General features: G+C 40.8%; 1 protein-coding gene and 1 non-coding gene across 3 annotated transcripts in view; both read right to left on the reverse strand.

The window, feature by feature from the left end:
* GABRB2 (gamma-aminobutyric acid type A receptor subunit beta2) overlaps positions 1-27,443 on the reverse strand; it is a 196,586-nt gene that overhangs the window by 9,356 nt on the left and 159,787 nt on the right. The window contains exons 7-10 of one of the 2 annotated variants that reach the window (XM_084832388.1): positions 18,099-18,236; positions 16,401-16,553; positions 13,080-13,324; positions 4,780-4,890 (exon numbers count right to left, since the gene is read on the reverse strand). In XM_084832388.1, the coding sequence (XP_084688514.1) occupies positions 4,780-4,890; positions 13,080-13,324; positions 16,401-16,553; positions 18,099-18,236 (647 nt within the window). The remainder of the gene's footprint in view (positions 1-4,779; positions 4,891-13,079; positions 13,325-16,400; positions 16,554-18,098; positions 18,237-27,443) is intronic. The other variant, XM_084832389.1, reaches the window with a different exon arrangement.
* Positions 22,222-22,383, reverse strand: LOC146354300 (U1 spliceosomal RNA). The gene has a single exon (XR_014788723.1). It is a non-coding gene; the product is annotated as a U1 spliceosomal RNA (small nuclear RNA).

Below are 27,443 nucleotides of genomic sequence, written 5' to 3' on the forward strand. Positions count from 1 at the left end.
CCTGAAAGTATTGGAGGACAGGGCACTCAGATTATGCAAGAGAGCTGATGTATCCTAAACAAGCAGAGGCTGCATACACATTGTCCTTGTGCAAATTAACGGTGGCATTCTGAAATCATTGCAATGGACAGAGAGTCTCACAAACTGAGACTTGCCCTTTTTTATGATGTCACCAGGAATAGCACTACAGACTGTACAGAGAAGTTACCTTGTGACTTTTCCTGGATCAGGCCACAGGCTAAGTCTGCTGCCACCACCACCACCTTACATTACATTCATAGCAAATCTTTACATAATACTAGTGGAGAAATAGCAAACAATGGCTCATATACTGCTGGCACATAGCAAATCCGCACACAACAGCAGTGTATATAGTTGTGAACCTTGGTTTTTATATGCTTTTAAAAAGGTTTTTAGAGCAATATATGAATGCAAATTCAATGTGAAAAATATAGACGAAAGTAGTCATTTCTTGCAGAGGGTTTTTACTTTTTGACAGCACCCTTAACCTGCAAGGTTTGGTGTATAAGTCTGACAGTTTTCTTAACATAGATCAAGTACTCACTTTTACATGGTGGAAAGTCACATATATATGTATGTGTATATGTATGTGTGTGTGTGTGTATGTGTATGTATGTATGTATGTATATTTCACTGTTTTGGAGCTGCAGAATATCCTAAATAGTAGGAATAATTCTGCATAAGGAATTCCAAACTTCAATTTGGAAGAAATTATGTGTAGTGAGGTCCTGAGGCTGAAGGAGATTGTATTACTAAGACTTTTCTCTCTGCCTTCCTTCTTTAAGGGTGCAATCCTGTAGGATAGAAGCCCAGATGAGGCCATGAGGGAGTGCTCCCATGTCGGAGCGCTTTGAGTATCCAACGCCTTGCCAGGCCCTTGCGGGGCCTTGCCGGGGGGGCAGAAGAAATAGCAGAGGCTATGTTTGCCTCTGTGTTTTGTGAAATTGCTTTCAGGTGGCCTTCTGAGCCCATCTAAACCTCTCTTCCTGCCAAGGATGGGAACAGAAGCTGAGAGGCCATTGGATCTAGCAGATCCACAGCATCTCCCCTCCCCTCCCCACCTTCCCACTTCTTCCCTTTCCTGAGGTCCGAGGATTGACCTCGGAAGCCACTGCAGAGCTTGAGGGTGGATGGGTGGATATCCACAGTCAGCTCTCCCCTTCTGAGGCCGTAGCTGTCTAGGGGCTACAAGTTTGTTCTTTGAGCCATCTTTTGCTCCCTTTACAGCCTTAAAATTACATATCCTATCTCACCACTAATTCAACAGAAGCAGCTGCTTAAGACATGATACCATATGAGGGGCAAATAATGGAATAATCTGATCCTGCGGTAATTGGTAGCCTTTCATCAACACAGTTCCCCCTTCTTCATGTAAAGGCAATATCTGTTCAAAATTACTTTACCCATTTCCATTCTTTAAGACCGTCTTAGAGTTAGAAGAAACAGTTGCCACTGGGATGTCAGCGAAAATGGTGTCTCCCCTCTCCACCATAATTTTTTGCACAGAGTGACACAGCATCATCAAAAGAGTATGTTTGCACTTGTTCCACTCTGTTATTGGCATCGCTGTGTAGGGTGGCCATGTAGCCTACTTACTGGGGACAGTCCTCTATTGGAAAGTTTGTCTGGTTTAAGGAAGAGAGCAGACTGATCAGACACACAGGGCACTGGGTTGCACTCTTCTCCACTATGGTGAGATGTATTGTATTTCTATTTAAATTATAGTAATTAGTTCTAAATGTGTGTGTGTGTGTGTGTGTGTGTATTCACACTCACACAGAGAGAGAAATAATTACATATATATCTGCATATGCAAGTGTTATGCAAATCTGTGCCCTCTTTTGATGATGCATGCCATTTTCTCTTCTTTAGCGATGTATAAGTAGCCACCTTGTGGCAACTATGAGTGGATAAACCCCTAGGTCCCATTATTCCAAGTGCCTGTGGACTGTTTTTGCTATCCTGAGATTTAAAAAAAGATGCAAATGTAGCATGAATGAATAGGCAGCTGGAGATTTAGTACTGAGCAGGTGTTAAGGAAATTGGCACAGCTGTTTCTCTGCATCAGCACACCTGACTTAGCAAAAGTAGATTCTCATACTTTCGTCCTCCATCCTCTTCTCCTGCTCTCCTCTATCTTTGGCGGCCTTTCCACTGCAATTCTCTCTCCACTACCTCAGCTACTGAAGGTGTTGACACCACTAAGGCTGGAGGCCACTGCAACACAAAAAAAGGGTTCGCACCATGCTCTTCAGCTCTGCTGGGAGCCCGCCTTCACAACTAAACTTACACACAAGCAGGCATACCAGCAAAATGAATGCTGATTGATGCTCCTCAGCTTTGCCCCTCCCTATTCACTCTGTCTTGCCTCCTCTTCTAGATAGGGAAAGTTAACAAAGTGCCCTGCAGCCAGTGTCTGAGACAGAGGCACTTTGTCAACTCTCTCCAGCCAGAGAAGGAGGCAAGTGGGGGAGGCTGAGGGGCTCAGCCAGCATTTGTAGAAGCACAGGGTCCTCAAAGGTAATCTATTCCAACCCCCCCCTGCTGATGCAAGAAATCCACGACATCGACACACCCAATATGTGTGTCGCCTCTGCTTAAGCTCTGCTTAAAAAGCTCTAAAGAAGGGGAGTCCACTACCTTCCCAGGCAGTCCATTCAATTCAGTCATATGCCTCTCTGTCCCAGTTTAGTGGTCAGGGTGGCTGACACTGTTATGACAACATGGCAAGCCCTTTTGTTATGTTATATCCATCTCCAGCCTTGGTTTAGTTGCGAAGATGACCTGTGGTGTTGTGCCTGTGAATGCACTACTACAAGCATTTTTTTCAGACAATTTATGATGTATATTTTCAACCTAATATGGGGTGAGCAATGAGACTGCAGTATATCAAGCTAGGATTCTGATTAAATATTTCAGTGCACTTGCTTTAATGAACTACGATTTCAAGTGAGTTTCAAATCTTTAAGGAAGCAGCTAAATCCCAACATTAGATTAAGAGTTATGCATGTTCCAGAATAGCTTTCTACCTATCTTAGTTTCTGACAAGTAATAGCCATCATTACTTTGATGATCTAATTTGGTTGATGCTTGGCGTTGGACAAGAAACATATTTCAGCTGTTCAGATATGCTGGCTATGGATACCTTACGTAACACAGACTACTGCATGGAACCTTCCTCTCCAATATGCAGAGGACTCTTGAACCAAAGCCAACAGGTTCACATAATATACTTTATCAAAATGTGTAGATGGTAGCCATAACACATCAGACTACTCTTTGGAGATGAGTTTGGCTCATGGAATCAATATGAACAATTTTATAATGTATCTTGAAAAAAGTTTTAATTGCTCAAAGAAGTAATTGCTATATAAATGCCTCCACAAAATGGCAGACCTTATTTGTAAACCATTGGGTGAGATAATAGTTTGGACAAATGCAAATTACAATTTGCTAGAGAATGAGCTTGAAATACAAAAAAAAAAAAAAATGCTGGTAGTAAACTAATAGGAGTTTGCTATGGCGCAAGCAACTGAAATCCTGCAACTTTTGCAACCATAATTAACATATGCATATCTGCATAATGATGTCCAATAAAAGTCTGAGTTTCCTAACAAAGAATTCTAGGCTCTTTTATCTACTAACGACTACTTAGCAAATCTCATTCACTATCACATGAATATTGTTGTTTACTATGAAGTTATATATTTGATTATCATCATCCTCATCAAACTAGCATCTTCACATAAGATAACAAGAACATGCAGGGCACATCAAGCAGGTTAGAGCAATAGCAAGAGAGAAGAGGTGTTGAAGGTCCCAAAAGAAAATAAATAAGAGGAGCTCAGAATATTAAGTCTCAGTTTGGCATAAGATCCAAAGAAGCTATCCAGAAAAAATGCAATGCTAAGACGTTATTGATGTAGGATTATATACCCTGCATGGAAAAAGAAGAGAAAAATATTGCTCACTGAAGGAAAAAGACGTTGCATATAATCAGGAGCAAAGCAAATCCAAGATGGTATGGTGACCAAGCAGTGTGAAAAGATATATGGATTAAGATTTCAAGATGACTTAAAGTATGAATATGCATTAATTTTCAAAAGTAACTGGTAAGACAGGAATGGAAGAACAATGCTCAGTCTCAATATAATGGAAGATACACTGTACAAGCAATTTTTTTTAAAATACATACATGCACGCATACAGTTGGACAAATACAAATATAGGACAAACAGAAATACGTCCAAAAAGGAACTTTTCAACCATCAGGCACTCCTCATAAATCTGTGAAAATCTAATAAAGACTAAAAGAGTCTAGATGGAGCCATGGTTCCTACTAGAAATTAGAAATAAGATGTGATTGTGACTCCATTCTAGAACCTTGGCAGTTAACTCCTCCTCCATAATAAAACAAGGTGGATATATCTGTTCAGAGAAAAATAGCACAAATGGCTAAATCAACATGGGTTCAGACTAAATCTACTGAATCAATTAATAAATTTGACATTGCAATGTATAAAATTATATATATATATATATATATATATATATATATATATATAGTTGGTCGCTTTTCTACTAAAAGAATTCAAAGTGACTTACAATATAATGGATGATGAAAATGCAGTGGATATTTTTTCTGGGTTTTAGTAAAGCATTTCATACAATACTACACAATATTTTGTGGTTAGAAGCCAACATAAGATGTCTTGGACAGTTAGTACAATCAAATGGATCAAAAACTGGCTATCTAACCGTATTAAGAGAGTAATCGTAACTGGCAGTCCATCTAGTTGGGGAGAGATTTCCAGTGGGATCCAGGGATCGCAATTCGGTCCCATTTTGTTTTATATCTTTATAAAAGATCTGGAAGACAAAGTAGAGAATATGCTAAATAAGTATTTTAGCTTCTACTAAGTAGGGAATGGTGAGCAGAGCTAGTTCTAAAATAGTAGTTGTAAAATAACTCTAAATGCCTCCAAAATTGGATGATAGATTTTACAGACCATTATTTCTAAATTAACAGAGAGACAGAAGAGGGAAACAGAATACAGGATGCTGAAAAGAAAACAGAAGGGGGCTTTGATAGTTATGTCTGTGTCCTCCTTCATAATGAATCTCTTAAAAAGCCAAAAGCATTCTCACATGGAAAGGCAGAAGAGGAAACACCATCTCACATGAAGGTAGACTATATGATCTAAGTGCATAGAAAACTTGGGGAAAATAAAACGTACAAGGAACAACATGACAGTCAACTGCAGAAATTTCAAAGCCAAAGGTGGAAGAATAAGTTCCATTAAAGCCAAGGTAAAGAAGCGCATTGAAATAGAGATATGACATTTCTAAACATTAAAAATTGATCAGACAAAATAATCAATATAATAGTCTTGGCACTGTCTTTCCAGGTCGAAGGTGCAATGTTAGCACTGAATAACTACACATTTAGAATGCAACAGAAGGGGGACCTCAGGAAAAATCAGTGGAGAAGGAGCTTTTCCACCTGAAGAACCTTGGATCAAAATTTTATGTGCAAAATATAACTGGACATATCTGATCTATGGATGTGTGTTTTCTGGGTAAATGGCTGTGAGATTACCATATGCTGTCAGAACTGTATTAAGTGAAGAACTTGGATGCAGAGACAAATAAATACAAAACTCACATACATATAGTATGGTTACCCATAAACCAGGAGATACTTAGTAAGAATAGAACGTGAACATGAAACAGAGCACAAATAGATTTTATAGCATACTTGATCCATGGGCAAACCTTACAGCCCTATACTCCATCCTGGGATACCAAGAATCTGGCAACAGCACCTGGGTCAACATTCTATAAAAAGCAGAATGGTGTTATCACTAAGCAAGTCATGACTGAGGATAGTCAATTACTAGGACAGGTGCAATGGGACAGAATCCAGTAGATTCTGCATCTAAGCTTGGTAATCATGTTGGATAGACGGCTTGCTACCTCTTTTCAGAACCTTTGGGAACTAAAGGTGGTCACAAAAATTAAAGACTGAAAATAGCCTGCAAGAAATTGTTCTCAGAAGTCTGGGCATCGATTTAGATATGTTTTTCCGAAATGGTATTAGGACAAAACCTGATAGCTTGAGAGTCAGACTTTTTCTCATTTTTAAGAGCTCAGAAATGCCCCTTAAGGTTACACAATCCTACCATTCCTTCCTCCCCTCCCCTCCTTCCTTTGAGTTCCTCCTCCCTTGCCTTTTATCTATGTATGCTGACCATAGTTAGTTTTAAACCAGAATTTGAAGCCATGGGTAGATGTTTCAAACTCGGGTTAGTGTTTGATTTGATGCAAACACAATGTTAACCATAGTTTATGCTGAAAAGGGAAGTGGTGGGAGAATTCAAACCAGAGAGGGGAGAAGGTAAGAGATTAGGAAAAGTTTCATCTGTGCTGTGCCATCACCTTTCACATGCAGAGGATTTTGAAAGGATGAAGGAAACTATGGTTTGTTGGATTTAATGACTAGTCTTAGGGTTTCTGAAGTAATGAGAAGGGTGGAACTTTGAACAACTTGGAAGGTGAGAAACACCAAGACCTTAACTTTACCCCCACACACAAATATAATATTAATTATGCAGTTATATAGAATGAAGTTAGCAGCATTGTTTTCTGCAAGTTTCTAACAATTGTAGATTTTCTTGTTTAAGGCTTTAACAATAATACAACTTCTAGGGTAACATTTAAAATGTATGACCCAGATTATTAGGTATACCCTTTGTACAAGGCAACCTGAGAACTTGTTTGGCTTGGGGAGCTGTCATATTTGAAATGGAGAATCAAGTGCTATGTCATCCTGTAGTTCATTATACAATAGGGAAAGAAGTCCCTGCCTCTTCAGTACCAATCCTCAGCCATTGTTACAGTATACCAAGTCTTAGTATGGGACAAAAATCTTAACAGCCAATTCAGCAGGTCAAAAATATTCTTTGATGACTTCCTTTCAATACAAAATATATGGCCAAGACCCCTCCCCCTCTAAAAACATCCCCCCAGTCACCACCACCATTTTTTTCTGTGTGATTCTGCATGTCTATCAAAACTATTTTTGCACAGTGTGTTTTACACGTTACAAATCCCTTTTATCAAACATCGCTACACACATCTAGACTTGAATAAAAACACCACAATAGTCTTCTTGTGCTATGTGACATGGCAGATGGACACATGGTTGTAGCTAAAATTTTGGTTCAGCTCTGGACAGCAAGTTCGGAAGCCTTCCCCTAACCCTGGTTGTGGAGCAGAGCAGAGACACACCATTAAGCCCCCTTTGCATGTTAATCATCCCTGTGATCGAACGGACACTGGGTTTTGCCACTGGCTGCATCTCTGAGGTTTCACAGCTTCCTCACACTGTCCCACGATTGCTATGCATTGAGGGTGGTGTTGATATCTGCAGGGGGAAAGCTTACACAGGAAGACTTCTACACACCGAGGCTTCCTGGCACCCTGCACAATCAGTGTCCCAGCTCCTGTGGAGTTTTATGTGCATAGGCTTTCCTCCTGCAGACACCTATGCTCAATGAATGGATACTGCAGCCCTGCTGTTCCTTTAATCATATGGACCCCCTTCATGCTACTAATATGTGAAGAGGCATTTATACATGCTGAAATGCACCCATGGATTCATTTCATTTCATTGTTTTTGTTACCAGACATTTAGTTGTTGTGTGTGGGCCCTTTTCTCATTCAACCCTGAGAGAGCAATTTTCCACCAAAAAGCCTGAAAAAGAATTAGATTAAAAAGGAAGGTGTCTGAGGTGGTATGCATCACATACTTTTCATGTCAAACTATGTTCTGAAAGCCCCTTCAGTTATTAGTTTTTGCCTACACAGTGATAACCTCTGTGTAGGAAAACATTTTTATTATTTACTTTTATTGTTTCAAGTTCACTGCTTTACCCCACTGTGTGGGAAGCTGATATATTATATCTGAAGTGGTTCTTTGAGTTTGTGGCTTCTATATCTTCCCAAATAAAGCTAGAAATTATAATTCAGGCAGTGAAATTTCTAATAATGATTCAGGCAGTGAATATTTAATTAATTCATGACCCACTTTAAAGAAGTCATTGGTTTTCTTCATGAGCAAATATTTGGTCTCCCACTCTTTATGCATTCTAGGCATGTTTGTTATTATTTTAAATGTTGTTGTTTTTTAAAAATGAAAAATTCTCATAGCCGCTAGTGTGGCAGTATTTGGCCCACTGTAAGAGCTTGTCTTACTTCCCCTTCCCTTTGTGTTATTTATATATGGCATTTATATGCTGGTTTTCCACCAGACATGGCCCTCAAAGTGACTCAGTGTTCATGAGCGATTTCTCTTTTAAGAGTCTGGCATAAAAGGGCAAACGCAGCAACAGCATCTTCTTTTCTGCTTACTCATTGGTTAAGAAATGGGAAATGAATGATTCTCATCACAATAACTAAGGACTTCTCCATACATAAGCATCTTATCCCGTTAATTTACCAGTGCTTCTGCTTCCAGATTCTTTGCGGGATTAAGATGGGCTCCTTCACACACACTTCCTGGGTTTTTCTTTTTCTTTTTGAGGATTGGCTTTATCTGCGAGTTCTATATGTTTCATTATACAGACACTAGATGGTGCTGTTGTTATAGCACCACTTCCTCTCAAATTCTACCCGATTCAAAGTGGTTCTTTTTATTAGCTCATTATTTCCATTTCAAATTATGCCACAGAAATGATCAGAGAGCTTGGGAGAGGTGCTGGAGGTTGATGACATCATGTAAAGGACCCTCAAACTTCCATGAGTAACCAATCTCAATTGCAGGATAAAAGCCCCATGTGGAGAAGCCCTAAGAATAAGCAAGAACTGTTATAAGGATCCATCCATTTCGTTGCTGGAAAGTAGTGCCTCTAGAGGGTGCCCTTACCAAAGAGAAATGGAATCCTTCAATAGCCCACTGGGATACTGGCTGTTTCTCCTTATGCAGTATAATGCAGAAAGAACACTCTTGTTCACCTTCTGAAGCCAAGCCAAACCTACTTTCCTCTACAATTTCTTTCTGCCAAAAATCATACTTGGATATTGCACAATTTCAGGACATTAAATTAGGACAGGCAACAATTGTGCCTCTAGCACTTTCCCCCCTTGCTATAAAGTCTAGTCACCTTGTCAGGAGAAGGGCAGTCTTATTAGGAGACTTGCATATCACAGGGATTCAGAGGGAGGCAAGAGTTCAGGTTCTCACCTCACTAACAAAATGATGGCTTGATAGCATCCCTTCTGGTTTGTTTTTAGCTGGAGGGTACAGAAAGGCGTTGCTAGACAATGGTTGACGCCTGGAGGGCTATCATGCTGAATGCTAGCAACATTTTTTGAGATTAGAAAAGATGAAAATCGATGTACTTTGCCATGAGGGTAGTTATTATTTACTCTGGTTCCTGGTTATAACATATAAGTATATAATAATAATAAGTATATATTTTAAAGATAACTAGTCAGAAAAATTGCAACTCGAAGTTGTCTGCTAAAATATACGCAGTTCTCAATTTTCTGACATTGTTGATATCATAGCAATGAAATGCCAGACATAAAGCCTAACTAAGGCTATAATCCTATGTATGTTTACTTGGGAGTCAGCCTCACTGGACACAATGGGGTTTACTCAATGGTGTAGTGGTAAGTTTTGTGAAGGCACTCGTCGTGACAGTCCCCAGAGCCACAACTGCAAAAGATTCCAAAAATGCAGGCGGCTGTATTGATCCTTATCAACAAACCAGTTCTTGCAGTTTTCATTTCCACCAGGAGCAGATCTTGGATAAAGCTGATGGGGCTTAATTGCCCATTCACAACCAAGCCACCCCCAAATACTTTGCATTACGACAGGAACAATATAACAGTTGTTGGAAAATTCATTTCCCCGCAGGTACTGAGAGTACTGCAGAGAACAGGAAATTCTGAGGGGGCTGGCAGATGGTGTCAGCATCCCTGCTAATAAACAAGTACTGGTGCTGCATCCCTGTGAGCCCTGGTTCCACTACACTGCTGGATTTACTTCTACGTAAATATTCATAGGATTGCATTGTGCATTGCTGAAAAGATTTTTTTAAAAATTGGGGGCTTTCACTGAAATAAAAAATACAGGCTGGATATCAAACTCCTTAGATGTATACAGTAGAATCCACAACTCAGTTAAACTGAAGCGCTAGTATTAGGACTGAATTTTCTCCCATGAATTTCAACAGAATTAAACTGAGCTTAAGTCGGTAACCCTAAGCAAACTTACCTGGCAGTAAATCACACTGAACTCAATGGGATTTACTCTTCTGATAAACATGGTTAGGGTTGGGCTGTAAATCCAAAGTCTTCATCTTAGTTGGTTGTAGAGAAGTTTTATTCATAGATTTTGTGTATTCTGTTCTTTCAGAAAATCATTAAACAAAGTAGGCTCCTACTTAACCAGAAAACTAGTAAATGACAACATAGCCCTTCCTTCTTTCCTTCTTTCCTTCCTTCCTCCCTTCCTCCCTTCCTTCTTCCCTCCCTCTCCCTCCCTCTCTCCCTCTCTCCCTCCCCCTCTCTCTTTATTTGTGTGTGTGTGTGTGTGTGTGTGTGTGTGTGACATAGACTGTTTTGAATCAAATATGAACAGAAGCAAGATAAGACTATCATGATAGTGGGGCCGACTGTTTATCCTGTTTTATAGTGTTTACCTTATTTCATTTTCAACCTGGGGGCACCATTATTATAATAAACTGGGAATAGGGAAGGGGAAAATAAAAATGCTAGGTAAGAGCTGTGTGAACTCAATGTATTTCTGGCTCGCTATTCTTAAATTTTCACACAAATGAAAAAAAATGTCAACAAAGAATCTGGATTTTTTTTTTAAAGACAAACAAATATGCATTATTGTTTATAAATGCTTCCAAATGCTACATTTTTTAAAAAATGTATATTAGTTCCATGCTGTAGTTCAGTGAAATAGTTTCATCATAAAATTTATTACAATTTATATACTATCCCAGATATAAATATGTTATAATTAATATACTACTGCATATTAATAGTATATTAGTTTATCCTATTTTACACTCAGTTTATACTCAGTCTAGTTTATATAGCCCCTTTCGGTTCTGGTGTGGAGCTTCATGCACCTCTCTAGCACTTCATATTTTAGTCATCACTGTGGATTGTTCTTTTGAGGAACAGCTGAAAAACCCATTAAGCTTTGTTAAACTCTACAAACCTTCCGCTTGATAGATGGCAGTAGAGCCTATGGAGAATATGTACATCTTGGAAAACAAGCTTCAGCAAGGAGAAAATCCCCCTAAATGACAGTGTATGTTTCCAATGCATTAAAGGGCCTTTCCGGATGTTTAATGCTTCCAATGCATTAAAGGGCTTTTCCAGATGTTTAATGCTTCCAATGCATGGCGAGAGCAATCCTATGGCCGCTAGACACTGTCTAGAGGGACATAGGATATGGTCATTTCCAGGAACTGACCTTGGAACCCGCGCTTCGAGGTCAGTTCCCAGAAAACCGACCTCCCCCATCATCCGCGCTGCCTCACAAGCCCCGTCCTCCGCACACAGAAAAGGAGTGCAGAGTGACTGCAAAGGGGTGGGGCTGGGGGCATTCCGGGGCGGGGAGAGCGGAGCTGTGCGTGCAACACATCCAATGTGTCGTACGGCAGCTTCCTTTCTCAGTCGGCCCCTCCTGCTGCTAGACAGCCAAAAACGGCTGTCTAGTGAAAAATAGCAAGGCAGGAGAGGCATGGAGGGAACAATCCTCCAAGGTCAGAGGCGGCCGCCTATCTAGTTAGGATTGCACCCTAAAGGGCCTTTCCAGATGTTTATTTTTGGGTGCAATCAATAAGTGTGCAGCTGTGATTTATTTGTTGCTCAGGAGGATCCAGGCACCTCCCCTCATGGTTGTTCTTCCCATGTAGGAATGTTGAACCCCCTCCACCCACCTGCCCACACCCCCAGCACCAAAATGTTCTGTCCCTGGGAAAAGGTAATTTCCTCCAACTAGAGCAACCATTTGTGACTGAGAGTGCTATGTAGAATCATGAGAACCATGCAGGTTCTGTGTAGAGGCATGAGGGTCATGGACAGTTCATAGAAAGAACCTGTGGCACCTCTTATGATAAACATGTGCCTCTGCTTGCTGCTGCTGCTATTTGTATATGGCTTTTATCGATATTTGGTTGTTATTGTATGTAATGTTTTATTGTTGTAAGCTGAGCAAACAGAAGGAGGTGAGCATACAAAGTCAATCAGAAAAACAGGTTCTCAGGATGCAAAAAAAAAAAAAAAATTATTGTAGGAAGCCCAATGCATTTTGGCCTTTTTCTTATTTTTAGGCCTTCTTCAGGGGGCAGAGAAAAAAGTCTGCAGATTTTTTTCAGCAAAAGATCATCTCCTGTGTCAATCTACTGGTTATTCAATCAATCTACTGGCAATCTACTGTGTCAGTCTACTGGCGACTGTTGTAAGCTGCCCTGCCCAGAGAACACTGTTACTCGGTGTCATACAAACACTGTAACTGCATAAATAAATGTATGTTACGTTGGGGGCGGGCAGCCTGAGCACCCCAAAAGTTTGAAACAAGAAAGGAAGAAGTGACTACTAGCAAAATTACCCCTGAATTAATGTCTCCATCACTTCATGAAACATTTGCCTTCCTTTAAAAACACATACATCAACACCACATCCTGGTTTTATTTAGTTCCATGTACACTGCATGTTTTACTTCCATAGAACAGATGCACACCAGCCCTCAATTAGTTTTTCAATGTAATACAACTATCCTCCCCTTCCAACATCTTAAATCCTCACCCATGTTAGACTGGCTTGGGGTTATCGCTAATAATAATAAGCTGCAGTTTGTAATCATCCGGAAAGGCCCTGTGTTGAAAGCCGAGATGGACCCCTTGTACTCCTACTAGACTTGTGCAGTAAAGAATTTGCATGTTATGTTAAAGCTCTGTTTGGAAGGAAAGAATTATCCAATGCTTCAACTGTGAGCTGCTAGATATATATATCCCATTTCAATTTACCTTATTGACATCCATTCGTAATTTCTCATTGTTAGCACTGGCAGCTTTTTCTGCTGCTTTCTTCTGGCGCTGTGGTCCCCTGCCAAAGAAGATGTAGTTGACCAATGCATACTCCAGTAGGGCCATGAACACGAAGACAAAGCATCCCATCAGATACATATCAATGGCTTTCACGTAGGGAATTTTGGGAAGTGTTTCTCGGAGATGGGTGTTGATGGTTGTCATTGTGAGCACCGTTGTGATCCCTGGAAAAAAGCAACACAAATTCCAATTTAGTGTATGCATTTAAATATGGATCACTATATGTCAATGTTTAAAGGTCAGTAGTTTTCGGAGTTTACTAATGTATTGAGGAAGACTAGAGAGAAGTGAGAAGAAGTATCGCCAATGCATTTCCTTAGCATCTTTGCATTTTTGGTTAGGGCAGCATTGAGAAAGTTTTAAATGTTACTAATGATACAAAAAACGACCAAGGGAGGAAACAGTTCTCAGAAGTGCCTAAATTTAGTAAGGCCTGATGTGTTTTGGAAAACCAAATTTTCTTCCTCAGGGGCATTCAGCAATCTGCAAAATAAACTCCTTAGCTCTCTCATTATGGAATTTTGAAATGCATCATACTTTAATAAATTTAGGAAGCAGCCCTACTGGGATGCCCGTCAGCCTCTGAACTTGGAGGCTTACGGCTCTCCAATGCAGAAAGGGAGGAGCGGCAAAGGCGACCTTCACCTCCATGCTCCTCCCATGCTGCATTTTTGCTAGATGGGCTTTTTGTAGCTGGGGCTCTGCAGAGCAGGAGGGAAGGAGGCTGGGCAGGCTGGAGCATTCTTCATATGCCGGCCTCCCCAGTCCTTTCCTCACCCTGCCCACAGAACTGGCCCTTTCCCTCCTCACAGAGGTTGTTTCAGCAACCTCAGAGAGGCAGCTGGCATGGTTCTTTCTGCAATGGCTGTGAGGGGAAGGGGGTAGGGAGCTCAGATTCCTGACTCTGACCTTGGATCCAGGAATCCAAAAAATCCTATTTCCCCCCAGACACTCAGGGCCATAGAATCGCTCCCTCTGGCACTTCTGAGAACCGTTTTTCGTCTGGTCACTTGTTGCATTCGGTGCCTTTCCTTTGAGATTTTTGTGTTATTAAATATGAATGCCAGCATATTTCCACTTAGTGTAACCATACTAACTCCTCCTAACACAGGCAGGATCGAGGCTGCACCTTTTCCTCATTGTGCTGTTGTTTGTTATTAAGATTCTCTTATGTCTTGTCTTCTGGTTTGAATTCTTGGAAAACTCTTTCTTGGAGACAATGGGAGCTTGAACTGAGGGGACAGTAGATAATACATTCAACCTGTTTTATGGCAATGTTTCTTCTTAATACCTGCGAAAACTTAAGCATGCTTATCTTTGATTTGATTTGTATCTTCTTTAGCTGGAATGCAAGATGCAGGCAAAAGCAAACACAAAGAGGAATTTGATGGCTCACTAAGGTAAACTCATTTCAGAAGAACAATTGTATTAGTCTGTAGCAACAAAACAACAAGCATTGTTGTAGTTCCTTAATGGCTGACTTATTGTGCCAGGAGATTTAAAAGGCCCCCTGTCTACACCATCAGTTTTGTTGGAATGACAACAGGAGAACTCATTTCAGCCTCTGATTAGTACACATGTCCTAACGGTGAATCAAACAAAAGAAAGAACATAAGCCCTAACAAGACAAAGCTCTCCTGATCTGTCCTTATTCTGTCCTGAGATGTAAATAATAATGGGGTTATCATTTCTGGTAAGTGGAATTCACATTAGTACCTAGAAGCACAGTGACTTGTGAACAATTCTGTCAGGGTCAGCAGAGTTTGATCTAAGAACCTTAGGGTTCTAGGTCTGGGACCTAACTTAGACCAGCCATTCCCAACCTGGTACCCCGCAAATGTGCTGGACAACAACACCCAACATCCTCCAGCCAGTGGGAGTTGCTGGGGATGCTGGGAGTTGTAGTCCAACATATCTGCAGGGCACCAGGTTGGGGAAGGCTGCTGTAGAGGCTATATGTTCTCGGGCTTTAGAGCTATCTTTGGACAGCAAAGGGAACATCAGTATGCAACATGAGGGCTAGTTTAAATGCTAGGAATCCTTCCTTTTGCCATTTCCTGGTCGATAGAAATGTGAATCCTGTTTGCTGCTTTTCTAGCTCAGGCCACTTATCTCAGGGACAATGAGCTGGACAGCATACCACAGTCTGGATTTGAGGGCAGTTGCTCTCAACCCTGGCTAGCCCTGACAATTTCAAGATAGTCAAGCGAAGGGGTGTAGCTGAAGGTGCTGGAATCCCTTGTCTATGTGGCCAGGAGTTGTTACTCCAAGGTAACAATATAGCAAAGTAACAACTCTGAGGTAACACTATCTGAATCCTGGTGGTGTAAACAAGCCCACTGGCAAACCGTCTTCTCAGAATTAACCTTGGCAAAATATTTTACTTGCAAGTAAGAAGAAGATGCCTTACTCCTAAGTAAAGTCCTATTTCAACTTTACCTAACATTTACCTGAGGACAAAGACAATTAGATCATATCGATCATCTTTTCCTGAGGACTAAGGCAATTAGATCATCTTGGGCTAGGAACATAGGTGGCTGCCTTATCCTGAGACAGACCATTGATCCATCTAACTCAGGATTGTCCACACTGACTGGCTACAGCGCTCCTGAGTTCAGACAGAAGAAGCCAGGGATTGAATCCAGGACATCTTACATGCGAGAAGCACGTGCTCCACCACCACTGACTCACAGCCCCTCCTTGTACTTCAGTTGGGGAAATTACATTTCCAGCAAGCTAAATAAAGGAATTCTAATTTTTAGACCAAGTAAGGCAATAAAAGCCACTGAAGTGATGGGGGCTAATACAAATTGCAATGGTTATACAGGTAGCTAATTCAAAGTTGTAATTGCTTAATTGTTAACAGAATTATAATTATGCAAATGCTGAATCATAAATGCAACCTTAAGAAGTAGTAGTAAACAACAATGCTAAATCCCAGCTTGAAACCTCACACTTGGCTCTGTTGAGCTGAAACACTTGCATTTACTTTGATTTACAGTGCAATCCTATACATGTTTCCTTAGAATTAAACCCCAAGGAGCTCAGTGGGATTTACTGTGTATAGGATTGCAGCCTTAGTCACTTTACATAATTTGAAACAAATTTACTTAACTCTAAATACTGTCTCTAAACAGATCTAATGGAAACTTTTCCCACTGTTTAAAAATATGTCAGCCTGAATAGCAATACAAATTTGTACAGGTAACACATTCAATATCAGTGGAGTGAAATGCCTACCTAAAGCCACTCTTGCAGCTGAAGCATCATAATTAATCCAGAATGAAACCCAGGAAAGGATAGTGATCAGAATGGAAGGCATATAAGTCTGCAGAATGAAGTAGCCAATGTTTCTCTTAAGTTTAAAACTGAGAGACAGCCTTGGGTAGGAACCTAGAATAAAAAGAAAAAGTGGTCAAAGACCATGATTGAATTCTGCAGTACTGAAAACAAATATCCATTTGCAATACAGATACTTCTATTTTGACTGGGTATACTTGAGACAAAAATAAATACAAAATCCCTTATCAAACAAAACAACGACCCCAAACACCCGTTTCTCTGTTCTCAGCCAAAACAAAGATTTCAAAGGTCAATTGCCATTTTGCTAACATACATGCATCCATAAATACAACTAAGCTGTATAGTGGCCCAGCTTCCAAGATCATGACCTTTGCAAATTTGACCAGACCGCAGCACTTCTGAAACCACCCAAAGTGCCAGGGTGGGAAACTGGTTCACACTCTGATGGCTACAGAATTCTAATCACGTCAGGTAAGGACAGTCATATTTATGCTGTACCCGCCATCGTACTGATCGAACATAACAAGCCATCATGTTGGGTATTTAGGGCAGGATTGTGTTCCCTCATCATAATGTTCCTGACAATCACACCAGGGTTTGTAAGAGTAGAAATTGCCCCTGTGGAACCATATGAAAGAAAGAGGGGAGAAGACCAGGGTGTGGAAAAGGAAATGAAAAGGGATGAGAAGTGAAAACACAGAAGCTGAGTAATGTTGACAGCTGTTTTGATTCTGGAAAGGAAAGGAAAGGTTCCTCCTGTGCAAGCACCGGGTCATTACTGACCCCTAGAGGGACGCTGCTTGTGCTGGTGTTTTCATGGCAGACTATAGCGGGGTGGTTTGCCATTGCCTTCCCCAGTCGTGACCACCTTTCCCCCAGCAAGCTGGGTACTCATTTTACCGACCTCGGAAGGATGGAGGGCTGAGTCGACCTGAGCCAGCTACCCGAGACTTGGCTTCCGCTGGGATCAAACTCAGGTCGTGGGGAGAGTTTCGGTTGCAATACTGCCACCCACCACTCTGCCCACTCAAACTTCCAGTGCAAGGAGTACTGTTCTAATCATTCTCCTTGAACGGCACTGGTCTCTGCTACCTGAGAAAAAGCCAAAGGGGACAGCTGTTCTACACAAATTTGCAACGCTTAAAAATAATAATTGCGGTCAGACTTGATTGGCAGTCTGGAAGGCTGTTTCCCCACTGTCAATTACATGAAGTAATCTCTGGCACTGTTGAAGACTGCTTGTTTGTCAAAAGCAAAAATAGCCCCATTGAACTAGGATTAGAAGTCTGTGTAGCAGAAGGGGGCAGCTAATTATCATCCCAGAGGATGCCATTAGGCAGCATCAAAATGGGTCGGTGTATATTTCAATAATGTTAGGTGGGTGGATAAAGTTGATTGCTTTTCTGCTTAGCTTTTAGAGTGGAGTTACCACACAGGACAGAAAATAGTTTACTGGCTAGGATGACTACCCATGAGCTATTGTTACTGTTTCAAATGGTGCTGCATCAGCCAGATGCAAAGATATTTACTATTTATGCAACACAATCCTGTGCCCATTTCTTCAGAAGTAAGTCCCACAGGAAGCTTTTCAGTCAACAGACTGAAGTACTCCCTTTGTAGTATCCCTTCACAAACCTGTTGAGAAAACAACTTTCTTTGTGATAAGCTTGTAATCTACAATGGAGAATTGTGGCAATTCAATCTTTGTCACTCCTGTAACTGCATTATCACCCCCACGCCAGTAAAATTCAATATCATCTGTTGTGTAGCCATCTGTTAAAAAAGAAAAAAGAAAAAAAGGAGCAAAACTTTAGGACATGGTACATTTGCAGTATCACATTGGCTGCAAAAAGAATTCAGTCATTTTACCTTAAATAAAAATGAATCCAATTCTCAGAGCACTTCTACTATTCATACCCTGTGCACATCAACTGGACTTGATTTAGTCTGAGGGAAATGTAAAATAGAATCCACTAAGGCAGATGAATCAGAACCAGGTTGGAACAAGGGAAAGGGTGGCAGCTAGGATGTGGAAATCCCTGCCCTGGGAGATTATTCTAGCCCCCTCACTATTAGTCTTCTCAGTTGCTCCTTGAAGTAGGCTGGCCATGTGTCTCATTTTACAGAGGACATTGCTCTGCTCAAAGGGATGTCTGAAGACAGTCCTCTGTTTGAAACTGTCTTCTGTTTCAAGAGCTGTCTAGTCCAAGGGTGCATCAACAAGGCTTTCACTGTGCAATCACCTTGTTTCATTCATGGAATTTTACAGCGGTCCAGATGCCACTGTCTTCCATTTGTAACCTTCCCATGCTTTCCCAGCACTTCCTCCATGTTTTTTTCCTTACCAGAAAAAAAATCTGTAAAGGAGAGAAAGATGGAATAGCTCCACAATGCCTTTTGGTTGTTAGTGCTAGAAGCCCTCTGTCTGGAAGCATCTCCGGTATGGTTTATGGATAAAAAACATTAGAAGGGACAGCAGGTGCCTGGAAGTTGCCCATCAACAGTTATCAGTTTGTGTGCGTGCGTGTACAATTACTGTGTGTATTAGTATATGCAATCTTATGTAAATCTATGTCCTCTTTTGCTCTTGTCTTTGGTGATGCATTCTTTCTTTTTGGGCAATTTGTAAGTGGCCACTCTATCTTGAAGACATTTTTATTTTGCCACACATTTGGCCTACCCTCTGTTTGATTTTCTTTTTCTACCTGGAATAGAGATTTTAATTGACCACTGTCTCTTTTGTTGCATTTTTAATTGTTATATTGCTGATTTGTTATTAAACTTATGAACTTAGCTGTGTTTAATAGTCTGTCTAGGAGTGAACAGGTGGGTTAAATAGAAACAATATTTTAATTGCCAGTTTACAGCCTATACTGATTATCTAAGTTACTAGTTCACAGATGCAGTTTTTGGATACTCTTACTTATTAGATGAATCAAGAAGCACGGTATAAGCCATACTTAACATTCTGTTTTACAATGTTTATTTAGTATTTGTGGTCCTCGTACACCCAGTCTGTGCAATCAAAGCCACTATTTGGGACACCAGTGATAAAGAATAGAAATTCAGTGCTGGAAGAGCCAGTCTTGTTAGCAAGTCCCATTTGGGAAAGTAGGTTAAAGTTGCCATATTGCTTAGCTGACTGTGTTTCACCTGGGTTCCAGCTATACCACCCAGCACGTGTTTCCACGATTAGCTGGCTTGGATTTCCAGCATTTATTTATTTATTTATTTTTAATAGTAAGTCTCTAGCCCTTGTACAATCAGAGGCAAAGTGTGCTGGCACTATTTTGCCCAATCACATTGAGAAAAATGGGTCTGCTCCTGTCTTTCAGTGTTTTTTAGCAAATGAGTGAAGTCACAGCTATGACTGACATTTAGAAAAATAGTGCTAGTCATAGGCAAAAAGAGAGAGGCTAAAGTGACACACCCAATGTTTTGAGAGGGGACTTCCTGGTCCATTTTAAGCCTCGTGTGTGTGTGCGCGAGTGCACGCACCTTCCAGCATGGAGAAGTGATTGCTGCTGCCCAGAATTTTAATTCTGATTGTGCAGTAGTATGTCCATCCAAAATGAAAAGGTAACCATGAAAACAGAAGTTTCTTTTCTTTTTAACTCAGGACTTATTTCATGCATGTGATTTTTTTCTCACTTTGTAAATATTTTAAAAATGACCCTACCAATGGAAATGAAAATAAAAATATTATAATTATCATTATTATACTTGTATTGCAGGCAGGCTGTGGCTGAAACAGCATGGGTTACATTGGACCTGCAAAGAAGCCCAGTGTTGATATACTAATGTTGTTATGATGCCAGGGGGTGGGGGCAGCGGCGTGGCTGGGATAGAGTAGTATATCACAATTGCAATGCAGTGTAGCCCAGTGTTATTATACAGTCTCCTGGAGTGTTGGCTTTTCTGGTAGGGGTGGGGGAATGCATTCATGTGGGTGGAGGGTGCTGAAGTTAAGTATAGCAGCACTGGGATGTGTGTGTTTGTGTGTGTGATTAATTGCTTTCCCACCCAGGGGGAGGGAATAGGCGAGACTGATGTGGAGGGGGGGATTCAGATCACAAAAAGAGCCTGGAGAGGAAGTGTTAGTCACCCCTTCCCCAACTCCATTATTGTAATCAATTTCACAGCCCCTGCCTACATCCCACCCCCACAAATCCAAACAAACCCCAAAACAAACACATGTAGTTTGAGCCCTGGAGTTGCTAAACAGCGCAGTGCTATAGAAGTTATTACCACTGTCACTATCACGCCCCATGTGGTCACTTTCTGTCAATGGCTAGTTTGAATTTCTAGCCCCTAATACCCCTGGCAAACACACACACACACACACACACACACACACCAGGTCACAGCAAAGGTCAGGGTCTTTTAATTAACGCCCCCCTCTACAAACTTCCAGCCCAAACCAGAGTTCAGTTGCATACAAACTCCACAAGCTCCATTGAACTGCATGTAGCCATACACACGTTACACTTTTGGCTGTTTCACATGACCATACTAAGTCACTGCTTAAGCTGGGCAGCTTGTCAATCCTGATTTTTCTATCTTTGTAGTGATAATTGGCTTTATTTCTGTTGCAGATGCAACAGTTTAGGGTACAACAGGTTAATTTGCGGAAATTGTATATAGCTTAAGTCTGTATTTCACCTTTCTTTTGCAGAGACTCCCAACCTACCTTCCTCAAGGAAAAAATACCTGGTGCTTATTAATGATCAACCTTTGTTTTATCCTTGTCCTAAATCTTAAAGCAGGTCACGCCACCATATGCTTTCTTTATTGATGATGTTATCATCCACCCTATTGAACAGACACATAGCCTTATCTTTATCATCGACTTCTCTCTTCTTTTTTCGTTTCCCCATATTCAGTTTGTAGCCAAGTAACATTGCTTCTCCCTTTACAACACCTCAAAAATACACCACTTCCTCTTAAGTTTTATTTTGATTTGTTTGGGACCAGAATTTGACTTTTTGGCACCCCTGAACGTTAATGCATTTTTGGTAAATGTTCGCATATACCCAAACTTGTGTTCAAAAAGTGCATACATTAGAAAAATGTGCACTTTTAAAATACACATTTTGGGAAAAATGCACATTTTCATGCAATATTCAACGGAGAGTTCATTTTTAAAAAATTGCACCCAAACGCACACTTTCCCCATTCGAAAAACGACAACAAAAGCTTGTAATTGAGAATGAAAACAAGGCAAGCTGAGCTTCAAGGTGAACAGGATTGTACTGTAAATCAGTGTAATTGATTCTCCCATCCCTACCTCTATGTTCCCTCAGCAAATGCACTGTCCCATTTCATGCTCATCTCTCGTCTAGATTATTCTTCTACTCTTTGGTCTTCTGTTGTCTCATGTTGGTCCTCTTATGTCTCTCCAGCACTCCACCATTCATCTCTCTTTGTTCTGATCACATGACACCTTAAATTTCTTCACTGTCCACTCCTGGATCCAGCAAACTTATTGCCCTTATCTTCAAAGCCCTCTGTGGCCTCGCCTCGCCCCCTCTCCACATCTCTCTGCTCTTTTATGTCAATACATCTCCTCTTGTGACCTTCACTCCTTCAACTCTACCACCCTCCACCATCCAAAGGTCTCCTGGTCCCTCCAAAGACTCCAGTAGTTCTCCTTTGCTTCCCTAGAGGCTTGGAACACCTTTCCAGAATGCCTGTGTTTCTTACTTCATTCGAATCACTCTTCAGAGCCCTCCTCTCATGAAGCCCTTGGCTAAATTGCCTGGTTTCCATGTCCTCCTGTAAACCACAAATTTATGCAGTCGAGTTTCCCTGCATTTGGGGAAATTGCAGGGGTCAGCATACCTGGAGTGCAATGGATGATCCTCGTCACCCTGGGAAAACTACCTTCGTGATCATGGTGTCACCCCTGCCAGACAAGTAACTAAGATGAAGCTTAGTTACATATTGGTTTCCTGTTTATTCCTGCCTCTACTTCCATTCCCTTCACCATGCAAACTCATGCTGCTAAACAAACACACAAAATAATTTTATACCAAAATAAATAAATAAACTGGGAAATGCTCCACAGGTCAAAAAGTTAGGCATGTGATCCCCTCCCACCCCAATGCATTGGCAACTTTGCACCTGTTCTGCAGGTTTGTCAGCCATGAGAGCTAAAACTACCTTTTCAAAGAAATGTTATTTTTCCCATCAAAGTCCTTAGGAGGAATGTCAGGGAGCAATCATGGAAAGTGAGAAGATTTATGACAGGTCTGGAAAGGAAAGGTTCCTCCTGTGCAAGCACCGGGTCATTACTGACCCCTAGAGGGATGCCGCTTGTGCTGGCGTTTTCATGGCAGACTGTAGCGGGGTGGTTTGCCATTGTGCTCCCCAGTCGTGACTACCTTTCCCCCAGCAAGCTGGGTACTCATCTTACCGACCTCAGAAGGAAGGAGGGCTGAGTCGACCTGAGCCGGCTACCCGAGACCCAGCTTCTGCTGGGATCGAACTCAGGTCATGGGGAGAGTTTTGGTTGCAATATTGCTGCCTACCACTCTGCTGTAAATGAGACATTTTCTCTCATTTCTCTGACAACATGAGGCTATGCTTGCTTCTTCAATCCTGTCTTTCCAGCAACTACTTTGTGTGCTAAATAAACTTTTCTTCATACCTCACTAGTGTTGGGCATGTGATTACTAGGAAAACTGCACAAACTCAGTGATCACCATTACTAAATTCCGTTGTCCTGCAGACTAAAAATACTTAATCGAAAAGGGGTACAGCTTGGCTATTACACCACTAAAAACAGTGGAATAAAATGTAGGAAATCGCAAGTGACAACTGAGAAAAATATCAAAGTCTTTGCAAGAATATCAACTACATCCCCTAGATAGATAGATGGGTAGATAGATAGATCCGGATCCCTCTTATCCCTCTGATTCATGAATTCTGTAGCATGCAGATCCAATAGGGTGCTATTTAGCTAAAAATACAGAATTTAAATTGTTTACACTCAAATGCAGTTTATGTTCCCACACAATTCAACAAACACACTTAGGAAATAATCATAGCATATTGATTTCTCAGTACAAGACACTGCTCTTCAGATCTACATAAAGCAAGCAAGCAAAGTGACTAAAAACAGAGTCTCCTCTTTATTTTCTGTATGAATAGCTATTTAGCAGCTGTTCTGAGCCATTTAACGGCTTTTAATTCTCCCCTCATTGCTACTACTGACTTAATTCTATACTGAAGCCTGAGCAAGATTCCATACTTCATCATTTTATGCTTCCTCTCTCTTGAGCAGCTGTTAGGCTCTCTGGAAACATTTTTTTTTTTAAATTTCCCTCCCTCACATATTGATTTCATAAATGGGTTTTTTTTGGAAGCATAGAACAGAGCTAAAATCAGGGGGACAAATTATGATGTCCTTGAACTTTACTTCCACTTATTTTCCTTGTTGCCTTCAGCATTCCCGCTTTGTTTTTGCTGGCAAAAATGGCCACTAAACACATTGTTTCCTACCAAGTTAACCATATGATTATTCCTAAAGGGAATGCAACAGAGTTGATTTTCTATTGCACATGTTAGGTTATCCAATCCTTTAAGAAGCAAGTAAGCAAAAAGTGACACAACTCCAGTGGAAATGTTACAGTCAAGCAGAACACATGTCCACCAGTTTAAGGAAAGATTAAATATAACAACCCAGTTAATCATTAAGAAATGAATGATTCATTCACTGAATTCTTGTTTAGATGGAAATTCTGAGGATGGTATATCAAGTAATCTTTCATATTCAGACCTCTTTCATATTCAGACCTCTGTGGGTTTTTCCAGTGCTTTAGAGACAACAGATAATTGGTGCATTGAGACAACTGCTGTGACTTATGTGCGTATATGGCACAGTAAAGGAAGTGGAAGTTTGAATTTCCAACTCAGTTTTAAAAATTCATTCGGAAATTCCTTCAGATTAAAGTAGGTTTCATTAATGTCAGTGGAGCTAGCTTCTGTTTAAATGTACATAGGATTGCAGTCTTGAAGATTGTGTGTGTATGTGTGTGTGTGTGTATGTATGTGTGTGTATATATATATATGTGTGTGTGTGTGTGTGTGTGTATATATATATATATATATATATATATATGTTCTTATGCCTCTACACAGTCAAAATGTTCCTGTAATTGTGTAAAGCATAAGCAGATCTTTTTTTTAAAAAATGAAGACCTAGAAATATTAGACATGGTGGCTATGCTCACCTTTGATAGGAACAAAACAAAAGGATCAGATCATAAGCAATACTTCTAGCTCCCCTTTAGGAATCCTGATTTTTCTGTACTCTCAGATAAACCAATATATTCTCACTCAATGTAGTTGCCAAGAACAGTAAGCAGACACCATCATTGGGGAGGAATTACTAAGTGGCATCAACCTACTGATCATTTGTGGGTATCTCCCAGCTCTAGCGTGACCAGTCTGTAAGAAGGGCCTTGCTAGTCAAACATTAGACAAATCCTAGTAATCCTGTATGACTTCTGATTCTCCCATTTCCTCATTCTGAGAAGCATGGGGATCTCAAACTCTAACATATCTTCTGAAAAGCATCTACAAAGCATTATCAAGGATACTTAATGATCTCGCTGAAAGATTCCCCACTCACGGCAGCACCTACAGTCACAAGGATTTGTAATTAAAGATGCAACCCTGGTCCCTGGAGACTTTGCCAAAGGCATGAGGCAATAGGAAGATCTCTATTCCCTGCAAGAACACCATGGCAGGGACTATAGTCCTGGGGGCAGGGGATCTTCATGACAACAGAATGAGAAGTGCGTTGGAGTATTACCCACTCCATTACCCATGGAGATTTTCATGGAATCGACTTTGGTCCATCAGGGACACATGAAGCAGAATAAGCCATGTTTTCAGGGGTCACACAGCATTTGAAAAGAACATAATTCTGGGTGTGATGGGGGGAGTAGAACTGAATGTCATCAAACTTCCAAGGGCTGCTCAACCAATGAGAGAGGCTTGTTTTCCGCCCCTGTCCAGGCTCCCCCCGCTACTACGTTATTATGAATGGAGAGCAACTAATTTTCCCTGTGTGTGCAGATTTCCCTAAAGAAGCCAAAATCCTTAGTTCTCTAGTGCAGTATCTGAAGGTCCCCACTGAGAGCAGCTCAGCCCCTCAATTTTGCCCCATTCCAGCACTCTTCCCCAGAGTTATTGCTTCCAACCCTCCCTTCTCCCTTTCGCCTTCTCCCTGCTTGCAATGAGAAGCTCCCATACATTCGAAAGATCATTACTGCAATAAAGTGGAGAAGGGACTTTACATAACAAGGCAGAAATGACTTTACATCAGAGAAACTACAGGACATCAAAGAAGCACAACATTGCAGTAGCGATTTAAGAGAGCAACAGAGAAGCGAAAGAGCGCTTTAGTGCAAGTTGCTAAAGTTGGCCTTTAACCCTTTCACTGCAGGGGAGCGAGATTTATTTCTTACTTCCAAGCAAACATGCACAGAAGGGGGGGCAGGTATGTTAAAGATTAAAAGCAGGCTACCTAGCATGAATGAGTGTCCCTGCTACTGTGGTAATGAGGGGTTCCTGCTGTGCTCCTGGGGATTTTCTCAATGGGAAAAACTACTTCCATTAGGGAAACAAGAGGGAATGGGGTGTCCCACCCTGTTGACCATGTCATTGCCAGGTCAAAGAGGCATGCCCAGGATTTAATGCAGGGGGGGAGGGGACCATGGCACACTGTGGTAAAACCGCTAGGGAGCTGCTTTCAGTAAAAAAAAGTTGGAGTAAAAGGAGTTTCAGAAAATGTGACCTTTCAAGAGGGAAGCAGCTGGTTGGCAGCAGATTGGTGATGTGAAGGACTTCAGACTGCCCTAACTTTGCACTAAATTGCTTGTGAAGACAGAACCCTGGACACTGGTGTACATGACTGCAGAAGTATTCAAGTATGTTGGGAAAATGGAAAATGTCATTCTTCTAGTTCTCTGCTAGAGGAAGAAGGAAAGTTTACATACACTTGTAAACCAGAAAAATGGTCAAAATATGAAAAGTGTAGATACCAGTTTTTTATATGTCTAGAATATATTTTTTTATATCCAGATGATGTTTATGGCATTTTATACCCTTTATGCAGGCAACATAGTTTTGAAAAAAATAAAACCAGCATCCTGCCATTGCAGCCTTCACAGTAAAAAGTGAAGATGATGCAATTTATTGCAGTCACGGGTTTCCTTTATAAAAGTATTCAAAACTTTCTTGTTTGCTTCCACTGTAATTGGTCATTATACTGGCAAGTTGGGCTGACCAAGCTATTCTGCATGGGTTTATAATTTTTTCCCCGTTGCACATCTGGACATAATAATTCATTCTTCTGCACAATAGCAATCACTATCCAAGGTAACACATGCTGTTTCAGACGTACAAAAGAAAATATATATAATCTCCATGACCCAGGTTGGCCCAGGTCAACAGGAGAATTTGAGATCACTACAGCACTCCACGAAATACCATTTTAAATCCCCATTTCATCATTACCAGTCCACATCTCTTGGTGTAGCACAGTGACAAAAATGTGAAGTCCCTTGTCCAAATGTCTACCCAGGTTTTGGGCAAGCTACTATTCTTTCACTTCTCTGTAATATGGAGACAATAACACTGGCTTCTCTCATATGTCATGTAAGAACATCTGAGCTAATGTATTTGAAGTGCTTTGAACATTTGCCTTGAACTGAATAAATGTTAGGTTTTATCATTTATCATATCCTCCAAAGGATCTTCCTCATTTATTTGTTCTATGGCAAATGCAATACCATTTAGGAGTGTACCCATTTCTGTAGAATTTAATGGATTTCTCTCTATGGGAAGTTGAATACCATATACATCAGTCTTTTGTCATGCAAAATAACACAGATGACTTGAGACCCCATTTGAAGGTGGTGAATGAGGAAATTTTTCACATAAAGGTAAAAACTAGATAACTATAAAAAG

This window comes from Heloderma suspectum, chromosome 2 (assembly GCF_057233095.1).
Source record: "Heloderma suspectum isolate Gila_16-S chromosome 2, 16-S_ref, whole genome shotgun sequence".
Classification (NCBI taxonomy): domain Eukaryota; kingdom Metazoa; phylum Chordata; class Lepidosauria; order Squamata; family Helodermatidae; genus Heloderma; species Heloderma suspectum.